The sequence below is a fragment of the Emys orbicularis genome, chromosome 3, assembly GCF_028017835.1.
Source record: "Emys orbicularis isolate rEmyOrb1 chromosome 3, rEmyOrb1.hap1, whole genome shotgun sequence".
Taxonomy (NCBI): Eukaryota; Metazoa; Chordata; order Testudines; family Emydidae; genus Emys; species Emys orbicularis.
The window spans coordinates 204,843,489-204,858,723 of NC_088685.1; the positions used below are offsets into that span (position 1 = coordinate 204,843,489).

At 43.7% G+C, this 15,235-nt stretch overlaps 1 protein-coding gene across 1 annotated transcript in view; it reads right to left on the reverse strand.

Moving 5' to 3' along the window:
- Positions 1 to 352: 352 nt before the first annotated feature.
- The window catches only part of ISM1 (isthmin 1), a 56,335-nt gene continuing 41,452 nt past the window's right edge, over positions 353 to 15,235 (reverse strand). Inside the window, exons 3-6 of the mRNA XM_065402106.1 lie at positions 10,227 to 10,494; positions 8,022 to 8,165; positions 2,638 to 2,727; positions 353 to 870 (exon numbers count right to left, since the gene is read on the reverse strand). Coding sequence (XP_065258178.1) covers positions 353 to 870; positions 2,638 to 2,727; positions 8,022 to 8,165; positions 10,227 to 10,494 — 1,020 coding nt within the window. The remainder of the gene's footprint in view (positions 871 to 2,637; positions 2,728 to 8,021; positions 8,166 to 10,226; positions 10,495 to 15,235) is intronic.

Here is a 15,235-nt window from a genome sequence, read left to right on the forward strand (position 1 = left end):
TTTACTGATTTACACTGATGTAAAAATCTGTATCAAGCTTTGTTCAGCATGAATTTATTCACACTGTTTTTCCCTGGAGGTTTTTCTTTCTTTTGAAATAAAATGCATTTTATTGCTATATAAACTTCTATCATTAAAGGTTTTGTGTATGTTTGTATGCAGAGGAGTGTGTGAGATATATGCATATATAAATTACACACACAGAGAAAAATACACATGTATTATATACAAATATATACACTCATACTAAAGAAACTGACCAACCCCATTTCAATTAGATAATGCAGCAAATGCAGTTTTGTGCCATCTATGGAAATGATCCCCATTTTCCTGTCTGAGGAGGAAAATCCCTTCAGTATTCCCTTGCTTCCTGAAACTGCTTGTAATAGTCTTCATCTGAAGGGTTTTCTGTACATTTCTGACCATTGTTAGGGGGCCGTGCTTCATTGTATCGGCTCCAGTCTCCTTTGCATATAATCCAAGGCAAAACGTCGACTTTGTAGTGGAGCTCTGCGGAGAATTCTACGCTGATCAGGTTTGGTGTGCCCGCCCCTTTCCCCCTAGTAATCAGCTGCATATTGTCATCATAACAACAGTGCTGCGCCGCTAGAGTTGTGCTCTCCAAGGAAAGCCTAGAGCGGATACAAGATCGGGCTGTGGGCTTGTAGATCTCCAATTTTTCCTTTGGCCCACTTGCATCTTTCCAGCGAAAGTTTTTCCGCTTAAACCGATCATAGATCTCAGCAGTGCTGTAAGCGACTTCTGTGGGGTAGGAGCAAGGGCAGCTGGGTAGGTCATTAACCACTTTGTACATGTATTTCTTCAAGAACTCACTTTTGCAGCTCATCCATCTTTCGCAACTATCAGTATCTGTGTGAGGAGGGGAGATGAAAATGCCTTAAGGTACGTTACGCAGCACGTAAATTAATATGATATAGCTACAGAGATAACAATGAAGATAACCAATGAGAGAAACGTAACTGTCCCACAGAAAGTTCTGTGTATCCAAGTAAGGGCTATAAAGCATGCCTGCTTGCAGTGTGGTGACTTATCTTGTTATTGGATAATCAAGAAAGCAAGCTATGACAAGAAAAGGCCATCCTACCGTGAATTACATTGCCATAGTTACATGGATCCTTGGCACTTACTAGGCTTTAACAGTGCCTTATAAACTTCAATTAAACCTGGCAACAGCCCAGTGAAGTACAATAGACAACATACCCCAGTTTTGCAAGTGAGTGAGCTTGAAGCACAGAGAGATTAAGTGACTTGCCCTAGGTTAAACAATGAATCAGAATTGTGAATAGAAGCCGGCAGCCCTAGCTATTGACCCTCAGCTCCAAAACCCAAGATCTCACAGCCTTCCTGTACCACCACTTGGGGCTCTGAAATGGTACGTGAGGCTCAGCTGGTTTGTAATGACACTAAAGACTCCGAGGGGATAAGCATAGCCTTGTATTTATGAAAAATACTTTGGTTAGGACTTCATTTATTTTTCCCTTGCCACGTCCTCTGCCTCTCCACAAGGATCTTTCGAGCAGCTGCAGTTCGAAGATAGAGAGTGGCCTACAGCAGCCAGTTACATGATGTACCATCAGACAATGTCCGTAAATTAGGATGGTCAAATGGCACTAGACCTATGAATTTTGGTGTGGGGTGGAGGGGTGGCCAGAGTAGAACATTTACAGCTGATATTAATGGATTATGTTGAAGGGGACTGGAGAGAATCAGTTAAGTTTCTCATTTTGGTTTTTTGGGGGCCAAATCATCTCAAACGATGGGTCTGGTCCCACATGTAGGGGCTTAATTCCACATTACTTATGTCATCAGCACTCAATAGGTCTCATCACATGAGTAAGGTGAGCAAAGTTTCGGCCTAAAGCTATACTGCAAACATATTGCCTCAACGATTTCATGGTCAGTTTGCCATACATTTAAGTCATATGCCCGGTTGTCAACAAGTACTATAGTTTGCCTTACAAGCATACACTAGGATTTGGCATGCCGGATAACACTGTTGATCCAACCTGTCTAGTATCCTACCTCCATAAGGGATCAATCCCTGATGCTTCTATGGTAGGGGATAAACCCTCACAGTACACGTGGCCCATTATGTGCACTGTTGTACATGAATGGAAGAAAGTTACATACAGCAATCAGCTCATACCCTGAGGCATTGATTTGGTTGACCCTATCTTGCCATCCATAGCTACAAATGCTGCTATTGCTAATATAATTATCCACCTCACATCAGCAACAGCTGTAACTCTTACAAAAATGATCACGAATAAAGTGCCGCTACAGCACCTTTCAACTGAGGATATTGAAGCGCTTATAGCACTATTGTGAGGTAAGGACGCAGCATCGCTGTTTTACAACTGGAGAAACTGAGGCACAGACACTGACTTGGTGATTTGCGGAAAGTTATTCAAAAAGAATCCTGTGACAGAGTTAGGGATAGAACCAAGATATTCCGAGGTCTAGTTCTGTTCCTTAACAATAAAATAATCAACAGCAATTTGGAATATGACTCATTTTTAAGACAGAGGCTTATGAGCCCAAATCTTATAGTGATAGTTTAAAAAACAATCCTAAAAGGAGCTTGTCTCTAGAGATACTAGACTGCCAGCTGCTTACCAACTTCGAATAGCTTGGTGGCATTGAACTCTTCACTTCCTGCAAGTAAGCTCACTTCGGTGGCAGCTGTCCTGAAGGTGTCTTCAATCCCTAAAGACAAACACAAACTAATAGATGTGTTTTCTTAACCGTAAACAATGAAAAACAAAACCAAACCCCCAACGTTCTGACTGCATTGCCGCTGTTGAATTTAGTGCTGGAGGAAAACATTAACAATATAATGATGAGAAACAGGCTGACCTGGTGGAGTCCCTGTAGATAACCGGTATACTTGCTAGGCGGGCCTTTAAATAGCCAGGCCAAAGGTTCCAAACTTTGGTGCCTAGATCTAGTTAGGGCACCTAAATCTATATTTAGGTATGTAACTAAGTGGCCTGATTTTTCAAAGCTGCCCAGTAACTCCCAGGAATTCCAATAGAAGCTGCAAGTGCTGAGTACCAATGAAAATCCGTCCATTTGATTAGGTGGCCAAGTTTACGTATCCAGATATCTTTTTCCTAGCATGTGTTAGGGATGGTTGATGACATCTCAACTTGTTGAGAAATTTCTTAGTGAAAGCTGTAAAGCACAACGTGGAATATGAAACCCGTTGGAGACCGTGCTCCAGCTGTGTCGAAATGCTCCAAAAATGCTGATCTGGCACTTTATTTTTTTTTGGAGCTGGAACAGCGATGATCCCAGGTCAAGTGCCTCTTTTCTCTCCCCAGCTGCAGAGAGGCTTCTGAGCCAGCAGGTGCTGATGCTAGGCCTGGGAGGGAGCTGGGGATGCTGCCGCCAGGACCGGCCAGGGGAGCGTCAGGGAACAGAGTGCCAGGAGCCCAGGGTGGAGCTGGAGTCTGGCAGCAGGACCACATGGATAGTGGAGGGAGGAGCCTGGCACAGGTAGGGATGAGGCAGGGACAGGACCGGCTCTATGGAGAGTCACTCCCTGCTCGCCCAGGCCTCCCTCAGCTCCCCCATCTTTCTCCCAGCTCCCCCAGTTACCTCTCAGCAACCCGCTGCTCCCTTCCAGGGCCTCCCACGGCCCTGCATTCCAGCACTGCTGTTTCAGACTCCAGGACTGGTTGGAGACCGCCTCAGCTCCACCTTTTAAACTGATGAAGACTTGCTAATATGGTCATGTTTACTTGTTGGCAGGATACCAAATGTGTTTCAGAGAGTGAATGCAATAGCGCCTGCCCCAACAAACTGAAAATGTATTTGTGTGCTTTGCTCTTCAGTTACATTCTCTTCCGCTGCTAGGGGAGTGAAAGGAGTTGGGAGGAAAGAGACAAATATGTAGATAACGGTCCAAAAATCTTAGAAACTTGGGGTGCCTGGCAAGCTCCAGTAAAGCATTTGTCACTAGCATAGAGAACCATAGACTAACAAAAAAGGTGTGAAAACATGGTCATTACTGGACTAATTGTATTATGCTCAAATGAACACCCTTTTGATGCTATTTTATTTAGCGAACTACTATTCTCTTTAAATGAAAGCCCTTCAAGGAAGCATTTAAGCATGTAATTTTTATTCCATTGCATCATATATTTCAAAAGTAAGCCCAGAAAACTCTCGGTATGCAAAAACTGTGTGGTTAATAAAGCCTGGTTCCCTTCCATCCCCTTTCCAGCGAACTTTATCGTGGTCTTGTTACTGGTGCACAGTAATACAAACCAGGGCCTTGCAGAGCTTCAAAACAGCCTCAGACTTTTTTACAATAATTTATTGTAAGGGCTTTGCCTTAACTGCAGCTGTAGATGCAGAATAATAGATACCCCAGAATCTTTCCAAGGTAATAATTCACTGCAGAGGTTCTGCTGACAGTATAAACAGTAGAAGCTGAGCTTTGCCCTGGTCATTTTAAAAATACCAGCAGAGACTCGAAGAGTGTATTACATTTTCCTCACTGATCCTCAGGTGTCTGTAATGTGACATAATACATTCTTTCAAGTCTGCCATGGTTTGATTCTAGATGGTAACAAATACCTGAGACTATACCTGGGAGATGGTGACCTCTTCTGGATTTAACCCATTGTTGTTCAGGGTTGAGGGAGTGGGGGAATGTTCAACAAGGGGTGTGTGTGTGTGTGTGTGTGTGTGTATTTTTCCTGCAGTGGCTAGCAAATAGCCACCAACATCCTGAGATGGATGGGTGTGCATGTCCGAGAGTAACTGCCAAACACTGCTTGTCGAATGACTTTAAAAATCTCTAGCAATGCTGCATTTGTGTAGTCCCAGTGCAACATCTGATCTCATACTTAGGATTTTATAGCTATTTCAGGTCTTTCACTTCCTTTACCTTCCAAATTGTGAAGCTAAACGTGGCTAAATGTTGGTGAAATGCAAGCTGCTGGAGGGTGCTTCCCTCGGCTCTGCCTAGGCCCCGCCCCCAACTCCAACCCTTCCCCCAAGGCCCCACCCCCACCCTGCTTCTTCTCACCCCCGCTCTGCCCCCACCTTTTCCCACCCAGTTCCACCCCCTCCCCCGAGCACACTGTGCCCTTGCTTCCTCCCCCCCCCCCCCAGCGCCTCCTGCCACTGCGAAAGAGCTGATCTGTGGCAGGCCATAGGAGGGAGGGGAAGGTGCTGATCGGTGGGGCCTGCCAGCGGGCAGGAGGCACTGGGGGGAGGGGGACGTTCTGGTAGTGGGGCTGCCAGTGGGTGCTCAGCACCCACCATTTTTCCCCCATGGGTGCTCCAGTCCCGAAGCACCCATAGGGTTGGCGCCTATGTACTGTAATGTGGATGCACCACACTGCTCTCTGTGGTGTAATTATACAGCTCCAATGCATCACCCTCAGTGCTGCATCACTGTATGGGTTGTGCAAATGTGGATTAATATGAATAAGCAGAGAATCCTCTCAACACGTGGCTCAAGCTAAAACCACATCCTTAATCTGCCCTGTTGTGCACAGGCATTGAAGGGCCAAGCCTGCTGGTTTGGAGACTTTTCCAATTTGTAGGCAAAATGGACAGAGAGAGAGATATGGCTGGATGGCATTTTAGCCTTAATTCTAGACTTGCTGGTTTGTATTAAGAGACAGGAGCTTTGTGGTTTAATGTCTATTAAAACAAAAACAAAAAATCCCTTGACTCAAACTGCAACAGCTCTTTAGAACATTACTCCTGAGGGCATTCTGTGCCTAAAAATTCGGCATCCAAAAAATTCTGCTCACAATATTTTAAAATTCGGCAAGTTTTATTTGTCAATAAATAAACGCAGAGGCTGCAGCATGGCAGGGGGGAGCACAGGCCACTGGCTGCACGAAGGTGGGAGATCTCCCACCCCCAGGAGACGGACTCAGTGGTGAGGCTGCACCCGACCCTGACACAGCACAAGGCTTGGGCCTGCCCCAGGAACACCCTGGGGCCCAGCAAGGCACACTAGATGTGGGGCAGGCAGGCTCAACGAGGCAGGAGGGGCTCAGTGTGGGGGGATCCAGGTGTGAGGGTGAGAGGATTCTGTGTGGGACAATCTGGGTGCAGGAAGCTCAGTGGGGGGGGGGGGGGGGGGGGAAGGACCTGGATGCACAGAGGCTCACTGGGTGGGTTCCAGGTGCAGGGGCAATGGGATTCTGCAGGGGCTTCCAGGTGAAAATGGTTGGGGCTCAGAGGAGGGGTCTGGGTGTGGGGGTCTCAGTAGGGGGGTATGGGTGCTGGGGGAGTGGGGCTTGGTGGGGTGGGGGTCTGGGTGCAGCTAGTTGGGGGTCAGTGGCATGGGGGTCTGAATGTGGGGGCTCAGGTTGGTGCAGGGGGGTGGGGCTCATCAGGGTGGGGGGTTGAGTGCAGGGAGCTCAGTGGGGGATGGTCTGGGTGTGGGGGGGTTAAGCTTCAATGGGGTGAGGCTTGGATATGGAGGACTAGGGGGGTTCTGGGAGTACAGGGTGAGGCTTGGAGGGCATATTTGGGAATGGGAGGGTCTGGATGCACAGGAGTTGGGCAGATGGGGGAGCAGCTCCTCATACAGTGACCCCTCCCCCCACAGTTGAGGAGTGATGGGGGCAGGAAGCAGGGGAGGATGCAGCTGGGGGAGGTTTCTAGGGGTGGGTCTGACACAGCCCCAGCCACTCCTTACAGGGGAAGAGAAAATCCCATCCTCTCCTGCCTCCTCCCCAGCCAGGACTAGCAGCTGATCCCAGCTCAGGGTAGGAGCCACTGACTGTCTCCACTGGCTGCTACGGGTGCCTAAAACAATGTACCTGCGCAGCTAGGGAGTGATGTGTGACTGCTCTTGCACCTTCCCTTTGCTTCCCTGTCAGAAAGTCATTTTTCTGCGGGGAAGCAAAGACATCTGTGAGGGACATGAATTCTACACATGTGCAGTGGCACAGAATTCCCCCAGGAGTAGAACATCTAGTGTATAAGACCATGTTTCAGATCTCCTCTAAAGCAGTGGTTCTCAAATGAGGGCAGCTGCTTGTTCAGGGAAAGATCCTGGCGGGCCGGGCCGGTTTGTTTACCTGCCGCGTCCACAGGTTCGGCCGATCGCGGCTCCCACTGGCCGCAGTTTGCTGCTCCAGGCCAATGGGGACTGCAGGAAGGGCGACCAGCACGTCCCTTGGCCCGCGCTGCTTCCTGCAGCCCCCATTGGCCTGGAGCGGCGAACCGCGGCCAGTGGGAGCCGCGATCAGCCAAACCTGCGGACGCGGCAGGTAAACAAACCGTCCCAGCTCACCAGGGGCTTTCCCTGAACAAGCGGCGGCCTTAGTTTGAGAACCAATTCTCTAAAGCCACTTTGCAGAGAGTTGGCATGATACTTTAAAGGGCATATTAACAACTAATATGGAGCCATTATTCCTGACATTATGGGAAGTATATACATTAAATGTATTGCAATGTATGTTCTTATTTTCAAATAGTAGTAATGTGGCTGTTTTAAAATAAAAAAACCCAAATGCATTCTAGGTGAAACGAGTGCACATTTCTTTGGGCAAAAGCTTCAGTCCTGTGACGTGCGGAATGTTCGGGTAGGCAAGAAGTAACTGCAGCAACAAAAGAAGTTTGCCTTTAGACTGAAACTTTCTGTAGCAAGTTTAACCCCTTATAGGAGACAACATTGGATTTAATAACACATGCTTTGTTAATTTAAAAATAAAAAATAAAATATAGAATTACCCTAAAACATAAAAGACAGGCAGGGTACATTAACGTTAAAATACCATGTCTGCCTTTTACATTTTAGGGTAGTTCACATACGAAATAAAATTTCATAAGTGACCTTCAGGACTGGAACACCACTTTTTAATAGCACTGTTACCCAGCCATGGTCCAAATGTGATGCTGGCCTTTAACCATGTATGGTGAAGCCCTCCAAACCCAGTGCTCTGTCCCCTGGTGCAATGATCTTTCTAATAACAATTCAGGTTCTCTCTTTAAAAACAACAACCATTTGTGAACCATACCTGGGCAGTTTGGCCTATCACATGTCCTCGACTCAGTGGCTGTGCAGGCATATCCACAGGATCTGGTTCGCTTCTGATTGCCAATCCCGCAGGTTACGCTACAAATGGACCATGGGCTCCAGTCTCCCTCTCCATCAATATAATCTATACAGGAACAAAGAGGAGGAAGGAAATGAAAAACAAAAACCCTACTACCAAATACTACCGTATAGATGGTGGTTTTTATTAAGTAGGCATAGCAAGAATGGAATCCAGATGTCTTTACCTGAAACCTGGGCTGAGTGCCAGGCTTAAGCCTGCTGTTTAAATGGTTTTCACACTTGACTCTCCTCAGGGACGTGCATGCAACATTATTTGAAAAAATATTTCCTTTCTCTTTTGACCTTTTAGCAGCCGAGAATCTTCAGCTGTAAAGCTGGGTCATGAACTAACAAAACATCTATTTAAACTATTTTTCCATCGGTCGGAATATGCTTTCTGATCACAAACCGACCAGATATGTAATAAAAACATTTACTTTAACCTCTCCACCCCTCGAATAAACCCCTCCAAACATATCTATAGCATACAAAGATATTCAAAACTTAACTGGATTTTAGGACAGAATGCAGGTTGGATTTTGTTTGGGTAGTTGATTGTATGTGGAAATATTTCAGTTTCATTCTTTAATCTCCCCACACATCAGAGCAAGAGAGCTAACGTGTTATAGAAGAAGTCACTGACGCAGTGAATTACACGTTCTTTTCAAACCCATGGTAATGAACATTTTATAGCACTGACTAAATGACTAACTGTTGTCACTGAGGGCCTGATCCTGTACCATTAAAAGCTCTTTGGGTCAGGAACCAGCATTTTGTTCTGTAATGACTGCGGCTTCTAGGCACTGCCACAGTGCAAATAATACGAACATGACTGGGCCCAAATTGAGTGAAATATTCCACTAACTAATCTGAGAAGCCCAGGGCATAGAGTGTACTGCCTAGTGTGCCTTCACTCCCGATACCAAACATGCCACTTCAGTGTTACACCTTTGCGAGAAGACCAACCAAGCTCCTGTCTCTCACTATGTAACGGACTGCGCTAGTGCATAGTTTTCTGCCAGGGTTAGAGGTATCTATTTTATAACATGGTTTGTTTTATTGCCAGTGTGGACAGAAAACATGGATAATAAATCCTGTTAAAGATGGCTGTTTTAGCCTAGAGAATCTGCACTGGGAAATAGAAATCTTCTTTTAACATTGATGCCCTTAGGTGTGGCAGAGCACTGTACATCTTTTTGTAGTACTAAAATTTGTCCACAGATACAGGTGCAAGAAGAAAGGACTTTAAAATTCTGGCCCACGATATTCAATACTTATGTACATATTTAAATATAAAATTCAGCAAAAAAGCTCTCTAAGTTAAGGCTCAAACCTAATCAAAACAAGGGAAACTAGGGCTGAAACAGTAAGCTACAGCTTCTGTGTGTGTGTAGATGATGCAACATGAATTTGGTAGGGCTCTACTTAAGTATATATTGATTTACAGCTTCATCCTTAGAGGCTCTGAGCCACTTGCAACTCCCATAGTGTGCATATTAAGTCACCTCCCAGAAGTCATCCCAAAATGTGCAGCTATAGACCAATGTGATAGTAAGGAAATAATTTGTCCTTTCGGTTTTCAGCAATTGTTTCATACAACAAACTGAAAACAATTGTTTTCCCCATGATACATCTGGAACAGAATTCCACACGCAAAATGTTCCTGCTATCTATGCCACTCCCTACACATGAGTCAACATAACTTGCCTTACTTATATCTCAACCAAACATGACCACATTGTAGTTCTCACTCATTTATCCACCAGTTACATTTTAGCTTCCAAATCACTGCACATGGTTCTAAATTTGTACTTATCCTTACACTAAAAATAAATGAGACCTTATTTCCTTTGTTTAAAAAAGTACACTTATGAATAAAAAAAACTTCTTGTAGGATAACTGGTATAATTTTCAAGATTATAGACTCACAAATGGAATGTGGCTACCACAGCCTAGTTTGTGCATCTGCACAGATTTGTATTTAAAAGCCAATGAACAAAAGCCACATGTTGGAAAAATTCTATTTTGCTTGGCCTACTTTCAGCGATGCCTCTCCATTCTCATTTCCCCCAAACTAGTTTTACAATCCCAAGGTGCCCATAAGAGGTCTGGAATGCGAACTCACCATACTCTGGCTGCTCCTTGGATTCAAAAGTCCGGTGGTTGGGTGCATGCCTATCCCACCCACCAAGAGGGTTTAGGAAGTTGCTATCTTCGGTGGTGCTGTCATGCTTGTAGTCCTGGTCACCGCTACTCATGCGAGTCAAGGTGGATGACGTCTGCCACCAGTTCCTCCAGTCAGGGGATGGGACTGGCCAGCTAGGCTTGCTGCTCTCTTTGTGCAGATCCTTCTCTGGTTCAGTATCGGGGCCATCAACCACTTCTATGGTAACCTAGAGAATTCAAGTTATGCCAGGTCAGTCGGCATGCAAAATCCAAAACTAGGTCATCTCCACAGAGAGTGTCCATGCATCAGTGGGGAATCTTCTAAACAGCAGAGATAAGGGACTGATGTTATCTAGCAAAAGGGGCTTGTAATCCTTTAGGGCTAGCCTGTTATAAACCATATGTGGATTACTGTGAGCCCAGAGATATGCAGAAACTGAGTGATTCCTTCTGCCACCTCTGCTGAGTCAAATCTTGGAGCAAAAAGCCCTCTCTCCCCCCCCCCCCCCAAAAAAAAATCCTGAACAAAACAAGAACCAAACCTGCATTTTACAGTGAAGCTTTCTGTCTTCAGGGGAAAAGTAATTTAAAAGTTTATGAAGAGGAAAAAGAAAAACACTCATTTTAAATTCATTGGGCCTGAATGTGAAATGTACTAGAGCAGAACGGTAGCCTTCATTGTTGGCTTTGCATAGGTGCAAATAACTACACCAGGTGCAAGGCAGTACAGAATCAGTTGCATTCTCTTTGCTTGCTAAATATCTGCTCAAGTGTTGGCCTGGTCGCTGGCTGATAAGACGATTTGCACTCTAGTAGATTTTCCTATAGCACAATTGCAACCCTATAATATTTAGGGCTGGCACTAGCGTGTGAAACCATAGTGTAGGTGGCCACAGTCTCTATATATTCTTCTTTTACCCTGAGATACCTTTTATATCCAAGGTTACCATGGGAATTTTAATCATAAATGACTGTCAACATTTTTTCAACAAAATATAATAAATATACATTTTATACCGCTATTCATTAGAGAAGCTTTAAGCATTTTTGGCAATTGTCACAACAGCCCTCTGAAATAGATTTGATTATACTCACTTTCCAGAGGGGTAAGAAGAGGTACATTTAAATCACCTGTCTAAAGTAGGACAGGCCACTATCAACCAGGAATAGAACAGCCCAGATTCAAGATTCCCTGCTCAAATCCCTAGACCACACATACATTCGTGAATATAAATAAATCTGTATAATACTGTATAGTAATTATAACACACCCCTTTGCTGCTTTTCACTGCATAAAAATTAATGAATTAATTATGAAATTCTTAAATAAATGTTGGGTGTACACATACATATGTATTTAGAGAGACACTGGTACTAGCAATCAGGAATCTAGGGTCCCGGTGTCGTGGAAATACGGTATGACCATAGACAAACAAATTATCGTTCAGAGTCATTGGTATGCCCTCGCTGCTTTGTGATGCTCCAGTAATGCAATGCAGCTGTAAACCCAGTTCAACCTGCTGAGTAAGCTGGACTTTTGGGTTGGCCAAAGGAGCCAGACTGTAGAGGTGGTTCTGTCATATATATCTACTGTATAAAATGTGTGTGAGTATGTCAATTTTATAGATACACCTACATGTTACAAGAGTCTTTTGGAGAGAACTTTCTTAAAATTGGGTTTCTATAAACCAGACAAAGCACAATAGCCTGTTATGCGGGGACATGAAGGCAATTGGATTAGAGTTCACAGTTTCATAAAATTGGTTTTAATAAAATCATGATTTACCTGAACACACACACACACTCTCTCTCTCTCTCTCTGGCAAATAAAACCTCATGTACTTTCTATGTCCGTCCTGTTACTTGTGAGTTGCCGAGGGACATTACACTGGAAGTGGAATGGCTTCAGCCGAAGATCTGCTGGAGCTGAGTAGTGCAGAATGCAGTTGTGCACTTACAAAACAATGCACACATTTCCTTTTTGGAGAAACAAGCCATTGCATTTACACACTGCTTCCCCTCTGACTACGGTCAGAAAAATGAGACGAAATGACTGGGAGGCTATTAGGAAGTTCCACTGGGATTGTATAGAAAGAAGCAATACAGGTATGCAGTGGCTGTAACAAAATAAGTCTCTGGGAAGGAGATAAAACCGTCCAGCATATTTTTGTTTGTCTTACATTTTGTCATTTTAATGGTGGAATCAAAATGATTACTCCAACAGATTATTCACTGCAATTTCTACAAACTGAGAATTAAAATAGATTTCATATGCTTGAAACTATAAGTGACAGTTCCTGGGCTGTACGGATCCAAGCAAAACAGTGTTGTGCATCCAGTAAGTGGGAATAAACAAGGTAGCAGTTTAAAGACAACTGGCTATGCTTGGAAGGTCCTATCACTGGCTGAATATCAACAGGATTTTTTTTTAAAGCACATTAACTTTAAAAGCAAAAACTAAACAAAAGACTTTCCAAAGGGACCATTTCAAAATCAGTCCTTCTTTGCTATTTTTTAATTGTAATACGGTTCATCGCGATTAACTCTCTGGGTATATCATGCAGATGTAATCTGAAATCCCATCGGAATCTAATTTAAAAAGATTACTCAGAATATTAAGTTATTTTTAAGATATTATAAAAAGATCTTTGAATTTTTAGTTATCCCTGCTATACTTGTAATGTGTTTGTTATTATGCAGTCTTATTACAGGGTACTTTAAAACAATAAGGATTGCACATCTCACAGTAAGTAGCATTAATTTCTTCTTAAAGTTGGGTTAAAATACAAAAAACTTCCACTTCTACCAATTATTAAACAATTATATTATTCTTTCTGATAGGCCTAAGGAAAATGGATTTAGTCACTCACCATTCTGCTGCAGTTTTCCCAAACACACCACTCTAATGCAAACTGCAAGGTGTTAAACCCATCTGATACAAAGGGATTATTAATAAAGTGTGTACTATATACTTCCACAGAGATTTCACTTCTCCAACTCTGGAGTCCAAGTATTTCTAACATGCCCATCATTGCCGAATTCAGCTGTCAGACTGTGTAAATTCACATTAATGTTTTAAAAAGTAAGTTGGTGTGTGATGAAACCTGACAAAGAATGAAGTTCCCACAGGAGGACAAAATACCGCTATCTGCCAAGTCAGAAGGATTTTCCCCTTGCCAGCTGCTTCTTGTGTCATTTACCACCAGCCTTTTCTGCTGTACTCCCAAGGTGTCTGTATTGCAATGGGGAGCCACAGAGCAGTAGAATGGGACACAACAGTACAGCACCCTTTAGGGTCCACAGGAGTGGGAAATTTTGACTTGAAATTCAAGGGCGGGGGAGAGTTAACATTCCAATGAAAATTGGGGTATCAGGTTCCAAGTGCAGCACCCCCCTCAGAGCTGGGTAGCATTGGATGGGTTGTAGCAGGGGGTGGAAGACAGAAAATCTCAGAAAGAGAAAATAAATAGGTGGCCACATCCCCTTGACGTGACTTCACTTTCATTGCTAATGGGAAGGAAGGAAGTAATTCTGTTTTACACTGAGTAACCCTGCCACACTGGCAGGTCTGCATGCATTACTGAGCTGGCATGTGTCAAATCAATGGAGACCAACAAAAGGGCTTTTCGGTGAGGATGATGAAAAAAAAATCTGTGCTCCCAAAGGAAATATGGCACTGATTTTAAAAAGCACCTCACATTTTAGAGGACCTCTAATGAATTAGTTTATTCGAGTGCAATGGTGCATTTGGCTGCAGCTCTGACACCAAGCTAAAAACCAGCCACAGTACACTAATGGCAACAGCTGCTGTGGTTACTCCCTTAAACAACCTCTTGCCTTACCAATACTAAACAACTGTACAAATGCAGCATGAAATGATGCAGGGGTTGAAAAATGGGCCAAACTTCTACCGGGCTAGCAGATCACAGAAAAACCAGTAAGAGTCCTTTTTATATTACTTGCAAAGGGCTTACATACATCACAACAGCGAGTGGTGAAACTTTAGCAGCTGTGTTTTTTTTTTTTTTTTAAGTATTTGACAACTTTTGCATAGATCTTCTAACTAGAACTGACTGTTTTGTGGCTCTATTTGTTTCTAGTGTACTGGATCCAATACCTTTATAGTCAACAATGACTTTGTAGTTAGAGTAGTAACCTTGGGGCAGGGCTAGTTTTCTTAACACTGTGATTATACTCCCTGTAACACCACCTCCCCAGGAATAACAACAACAAAAATGTGGACAAGCGCATAACTACGACATGATACAACAATTGCTTTCTTTACCACTATATAAAACAGGGCTCATGGGAATATCATTTCAAACTGTTTTCACAGGCTGACTTTCAGGCCTGTAAAGTATACTTCTACAATTTATAGGGAAAATGTCTTCATTTTTAAATGTATTATTATTGGGCTGTGTGTATGTCCCAGAAAACATTGGGCAGCAGGACCAAGATTTTCAGAAAGAGGAGCCCAGAGCTGGGCTCCTAAATCCATATTTAGGCACCTAAGTAAGTAGCCTGAAATTCTGGCCACATATTTAGGTGCTTAAATTGAATTAGGTGCTAAATGAATTGAGGAGCCTAAAGTTAGACTCCTGTTTCCATAAAATCTTGGTCCTGCTGCCCAATGTTTTCTGGGAGAGAAGGCTAAGTTTCTCAGGCCCAAGACCCCATGGTCACTGCTGGTGTACCATTCCATGTGTTGTCCAGTTTTCAGACGCCACATCATCCAGTGAAAAACGAGCTCATAATGACAACAATTTTTAATTTGTATTGGGAAGCCAAGAAAATGTTACTCCTCATTTATCCATTCTTTGGCTTTAAGCATTCAATAACGTTCCTGCGGGGGAATGTATTTCCCCCCCTCTATATTCTGTGGGTTACACTGTTATTTGTTAATATATACACGTATAGTGGCACACTATTTACCTCAATCTGCAGCTTCAGGCCTTTGTAGAGCTTCCC